This window comes from Topomyia yanbarensis, chromosome 3 (genome assembly GCF_030247195.1).
Source record: "Topomyia yanbarensis strain Yona2022 chromosome 3, ASM3024719v1, whole genome shotgun sequence".
Lineage (NCBI taxonomy): Eukaryota > Metazoa > Arthropoda > Insecta > Diptera > Culicidae > Topomyia > Topomyia yanbarensis.
In genome coordinates this window covers 394898433-394904359 of record NC_080672.1, presented here as the reverse complement: position 1 = coordinate 394904359, position 5927 = coordinate 394898433, and the positions used below count along the sequence as shown (strand labels likewise).

General features: G+C 41.9%; 1 protein-coding gene across 1 annotated transcript; it reads left to right on the top strand.

Moving 5' to 3' along the window:
- Positions 1-3166: 3166 nt before the first annotated feature.
- Positions 3167-5216, top strand: LOC131692138 (peptidyl-alpha-hydroxyglycine alpha-amidating lyase 1). Its single transcript, XM_058979010.1, has 5 exons — positions 3167-3308; positions 3449-3569; positions 3634-3697; positions 3773-4013; positions 4075-5216. The coding sequence occupies exons 2-5, from the start codon at positions 3486-3488 to the stop codon at positions 5108-5110; spliced, it is 1425 nt and encodes a 474-aa protein (XP_058834993.1). The 5' UTR covers positions 3167-3308; positions 3449-3485; the 3' UTR covers positions 5111-5216.
- The last annotated feature ends 711 nt before the right edge of the window (positions 5217-5927 follow it).

The window sequence follows — 5927 nt, the reverse complement described above, 5'->3', positions numbered from 1 at the left end:
GAACTTTAGTAAGGTCATAGCGTCAAGGGTAGTATCCGCCGAGGTACTCGAGAACGCGCTAGACGAGGTGGAGAACATCGTCAACTCTCGACCGTTGACAAATACCCTTGTTGATGGCGACCTCTCTCCAGTGCTAACCCCTAACCATTTTCTCCTCCAATTGGAGAGGTTGAACGACGACATCTCTCGTGCCTTGAAAAACAACTACGACTTCTCTCAAATCCTTGCCAAAGGTTTCTGAAAACAATGGCTTCGGGATTACCTTCCGATGATCACCAGAAGATCCAAATGGTTCTTGGCAACGAACCCCATCGAAGTAAACGACATTGTAATCGGCCAAAGGGAAGAGTCATAGCAGCGAATGTTGCCACGGATGGGCAGGTACGATCTGCAACGGAGCAAACTGTTAGTGGCGAAATTCACGAGAGACCAACAGTGAAGCTCGCAGTGCTCGATGTAGGCGTTCCTAGTAATGCGTCGCTAAAGAATTACGGGGGGAGTGTTGATTACGCTACACCGACCGACAATCCCCACCTGTCCCGTCCATAGAGTGACACCGATAGCATACTGGGCGTGTACTTGCCGAGGGATCTTCAGCTAGCTTATATCGAACGAGTGCAAGTCACGGAGAAGAAAAAGAGGAGAGATTGATTGATAACTTGCGAAGTGATAGCGAGGCGTCCCATCGTATATTCTATTAAATACCTAAAATCTATGGTTTCCTATCGAATATCTTGAATGTTAAATCTAACTAAAATATCTAGATGAGAAAATATTTAAACTAATTGTAATATTAATTAAAACTATATCTTAACCAGAGGCGACGCGTCGGTACGTTCAACCTGTTCATTGAACTGGTAAGCAAAACCTGACGACCCGAACATTATCAGCAGCAGCACACAAATTAATTTAAATGAAATTAATAATCTTCAAACCTTGAAGTTCGACAATTTGATCCGAACGATAAACCAACTTAGCATACCAAGCGAGTACATTTCAAAAAAAAACTCTGCCTTCTCATGACCGGTTCAACCACAAGAATGCACGCATCTCGTACTCTCACCGCATGCTTTGAGCAGCTGCATGAGCAACGGCTGGAACAACAGCGTGAATGTCATGGGTGACTGCGACGGCTTTTTATACTTATTTTCCTTTTGCACCGGTTCAAGACAAATATTGAACCAGGGTGCATTGGTGCGATGTCCATATGGGTGTGTTGTGTGCAAACGAGAGCAATTTATAATTTTTGAGTACATGTTGTCGTACGTTCATAACAGTCGGTTGAACCCTTTCTTTGGTAGCCTGAAGAAATGTTGCTGCACTTGGGGTATATTGGTTTTAGGTATGTATTTCGTTGGTCCAACGATAATAATGAACCGTCTACTTTTGCTTCAAAGAACTGTGGGCTCTTTGCATTTACATGTTGAAAACTTATCTACCGAGAGTGTAAAATGGACATAAACTCAAACCAGGAATTAATCGAATGATCTTGTGTTCTATTGTAAAACTGAACGGGTTTATGTTAAATATCTCATGCCTACGATATTTTACGAGAAACATATTTTTTCTGGATTCAATGAATTGCGTGAAGAACATTTAAATTTCTACCCCATTTGAAAGAATCGAGAAATGACTTTTAACCGGTTGACAAATATTTCAATCTTTCTTATACAGGAAGACGATTATTTCTTGGTGTGTGGAACAAAAGATTCTACATTCCAAGATAATTCATATCATACCATGATATAAGTTATCACGAAATTCATCGTAGTTTCGTTTTCTACTTTGAATTTCTTGCAATTTACACTAAATATTTAAAATTACGAAAAAAATCGTTCATCAAGTCGCCGTGCTTTTAATTAGTTCACGAATGGGAAGCATCTAATCTATTTTTACGAAAAACTTGTGATGAAAATAACGTTTCAGTATAAATACGAATGATTCATCATATGTACGAAAAATTCGTATATTTTACGAAAGTTTTCTGCACGAAACATATTCGAAGCAGATTTACGAATATAGTCTCTTAGTGTACTTTTTGCTCTTTTAACCATTCTACCAGACGTTTGTTTGACAATTATCGGTGGGTTTTGACAACAAATTTGTTTTGCTCAGCTCTCACGTGCAGAAAAACCCGAACATCTTTCATTGGTCCTATTCGATAGATATTGGATGGAATCGATGATTTTGTCGAGCCCACTCGAGTACCGTCAGAAGATATAAACGAGAAATAATCAGCTGATCTAAAAACGTCTCATGGAGTCGAATTAGAGATGATTGTGACGTTTTCAGGGCCTTTGTAAAATATTGAACAGGTTGACGGTGGAACCACGCGTCGCCTCTGATCTTAACCTGAACTGAAATAATTGCTAAATGCATAGTATTGAAGAACAATAGTATGGACAGGTAGCTGGTTGTTGTATATAATCAGCACGTGCATAATTTAGGGTAAGAGCTCAGAGAATTTAATGGTCTAAGCAAAATATTTCGCTGGCTCAGAAATAATAGAGCTTTAAACTCCGCATTGCGCTGTGTACTAACGCTTCGGAGAGCAACTATATTATGTGAGTTATTATAACAGTCGCCATAGTCATCTAACCTAACCATATCTACTACTAGATTCTATGGACTTTAACAGCTGCAACGCATGTAGAGGCTACAGTACGGAGCGTTGCACGACAATAAGACATACTAATGGCGATTTCGCTTGAACCTGAAGCTGAGTCAGGTTCTAACCCCAACCGCTGTCAGTTCATACATTTTGACAGCAGTTGGGGTTAGGAACTGACTCAGTTTCGCCTCAAACAAAAACCACATAAGCATAAGCACAATTTGTTTACAATCTTAAATCTACAGCTTACATCTACTTATCTCCTAGGAATTTTTATAATCTAAAACGAGTATTGAGGATTGACAAAATTGGATTTTTCTTGTCGCCTCATCGTGCGTAACACTAATGTTTAGGCTAATGTAGTCGGTATTTCACCATTGGAGTACAACAATTACGAATTAGGGACTGAATCTCAACCTGCACTGTACTTTGCAAAAACCCTTACCAGTTCTGACTCATACGCCTATACCAATACATCTACACTACGCTAAATTATTCTCAGTTCTCACCTTCATTCATTCATTCATTCAGTCATTCATTGTAGATTGCTATGCTGAACCGAAGTAGTCAGTGTGCCTCGAGGAGCACGATCGTACGGCTCGCGACAAACGGAAAGGTGACGCGTTCGGTCACATCACAACACTCTGCCTGTTGCAACCGCGATGATAAGCTAACGGTGCTTTGTGTTCTTTAGTAGGTAGGTAGGTAGGCAGGTAACTCTTTCGTTATTGTCTCAGCTGATTGATTTAAAAAAATTGAGAATTCATGTATCGATATCGATATTTCGTGACCGTGAGCTTCTCGAATGTGTCTTTAAGAGCTTTTTTTCTAATATAGAGCAGAGTAGAACGTGGCGTAGTATGCTAATGAAGAAATGTTTACACGGTGGAGGTCTGGCATATTGAATATTGTTTTGCTGCTGACATGCGTGATTTTTGGTGGCAGAAGTGAACAACAGGTAGGTCTCTGTTTTAATGCACCTAATGGAAGTCACGCTTCTGTACGTCTTTCTTCCTCATCAGGTACAAACTGGAACGGCAGCCGGCATCGACACAAACAAGACTCATCTCCGGAACAGTGACTACGGTAATTGATCCGTTATTCCTTTTTTTCACGCCAAATGCATTCACTCATCGATGTTTAATTATTTTCTGTCTTCAGACTTTGAATATGCGCCGGATTGGTCTCCAATTAATCGCACCCTTGGTTCGGTGTCAGCGGTAGCTTTCGATTCCTATGGAAATATAGTGATCTTCCACCGGGGATCCCACGTCTGGGATGCACTTTCTTTCGATCCCCAGAATCGATACCTACCGGTCAGCAGTGGACCGATCGCCGAGTCGACATTGTTAATTGTCAGCAACCAAACTGGATCACTTGTTAGCGAATGGGGTGCTAATTAGTGAGTTAAAGTGAATTTTACTATTGCTGTACAGCATCTGAAATGATCAATTATGTTTCAGTTTCTACATGCCACATGGACTTACCATCGATCGGAACAATAGCTATTGGCTGACGGACGTTGCTATGCATCAGGTATTCAAATTCGATCCGGCTATTTCCACGACGGAACCGCTACTAACCATCGGTCGTCGCTTCCAACCGGGTAGTGACATCCACAGCTTCTGCAAACCAACATCGGTTGCTGTTTTGAGCAACGGGGATTTCTTCGTCGCTGACGGTTACTGTAATGGTCGAATAATGAAATTTTCGTCTGATGGCAACTTAATACTTAGCTGGGGAAAAAATTCTTTTGTCGTAACAAGAACATTTATGCTACCGGCGGGTCCTGTTCCGGAAAACTTCTTCGCCATTCCCCATGCATTGACTTACGCGACCGATAAGGATATTCTGTGTGTAGCAGATCGCGAGCAAGGCCGAGTACAATGCTTCAACGCCCAGGACGGGACATTTCATTCCATGTACAGTCATCCACAAATCGGAAGCCGAATTTTCAGTGTCAAGTATGCCCCCCTGAATGGTGGTGTATTTTACATTATCAACGGTCCGCAGTATACTAGCGATAAGCAACCGGTCAGCGGCTTCATCCTGTCGATGACAACAAATCAAATCGCCGGTCGATTTTTTCCCACCAATGCACAAAGGGCATTCAGTAACCCTCACGATCTGGCTGTCAGTTTCGACGGGAGTCAAATGTACGTAGCCGAGTTATCCCCGGCCAAAGTTCACAAATTTAAACGGAAAACCCTAGTACAACCAGAGCCGCAACCTACGGAACGATCGCAATCTTTGCGCAGTGAAACGCTTCCCGTCTCGATTGATCCGGTGTTAAGCACGGAAAGCCCCTATGCCAGTACCTTGATGATCGTGTCTATTGTGGGTAGTTTGTTAACAACGAGCTGTCTGATATTCTGCGTGTGGCGTACGATTTGCCCGAGCTCGCATGCCTCTGGCAGACGACAACGGTTTTCGACGCCCGTGGAAAATATTTCACTACGAAATTTGAATCGCTCGGAGGAACTGGAAGGCTCTGCCTGAGTACGCGTGCTTTACTGATAAGTGATAGTGATGTTGTCGAACTGCACAATGATAACCTGCACTGTGATTAATACTATCTTGAATAAATTTTGTTCCAGAAACACAACCTATGGACAATGTATTTAATTGTTGTTATTGTTATTTATCAGTGTGCAATCGGGCTGCCTCAACAACCTATTTCTGCAACCTATGTGCATTAACTGTACACCTACCGTCTATCCGTTGCACTTGACAGTGTGTGCAGTGCTTTATGGTCACACCTACGACCGCGCACCCGGCTTCCCATGAGCGTTTTGGCGGCTCAGAGGTGTCCTTCCATGTTGCTCAGGGATGCATTGGTCCTATACACATCCATGCATACAGGCATACATACGGGCTTACATTCATACATACATACAAACTATTTGGCGCATGTTTCGAGCGTGTAACGTCGTGTTATCTAGTCTGTCATCCTATGGAAGATCATCCTACCATCGCCTTGGGGTCAACGTCATATTGGCAAATTTCGCATTGAATCCGCTTCTGTCTCTTCCTAATCTCCCTTTTGTCTCCTAGGTCCGAAGCGGATCAATCGACTATTAATTGAAACGGTAAACATTCTACAAGTATTAGTTCTTACTCGCGAATACTTTTCCTACAACTGTGCTGTTTCTTCTCTATCTTATAACTCGATTATCCCTGTTCTAGTCAATATACATATTCATTACATTATGGACCAGGCAAACCCTTAATTTTTCTATTATTATCCTGAGTAGCTATACCAGTGAAGGTATTTTAGGATTTCGCAAAAAGAATCTCTGCCAATAAAAGCGTAAGC

Bases quoted from the DNA above. Each gene is read 5' to 3' on its own strand.
- LOC131692138 (XM_058979010.1), top strand. From the start codon at position 3,486: ATGTTTACACGGTGGAGGTCTGGCATATTGAATATTGTTTTGCTGCTG. The intron at 3,698-3,772 runs GTAATTGATCCG...TTCTGTCTTCAG, and splicing joins TCTCCGGAACAGTGACTACG to ACTTTGAATATGCGCCGGAT. The intron at 4,014-4,074 runs GTGAGTTAAAGT...ATTATGTTTCAG, and splicing joins AGCGAATGGGGTGCTAATTA to TTTCTACATGCCACATGGAC.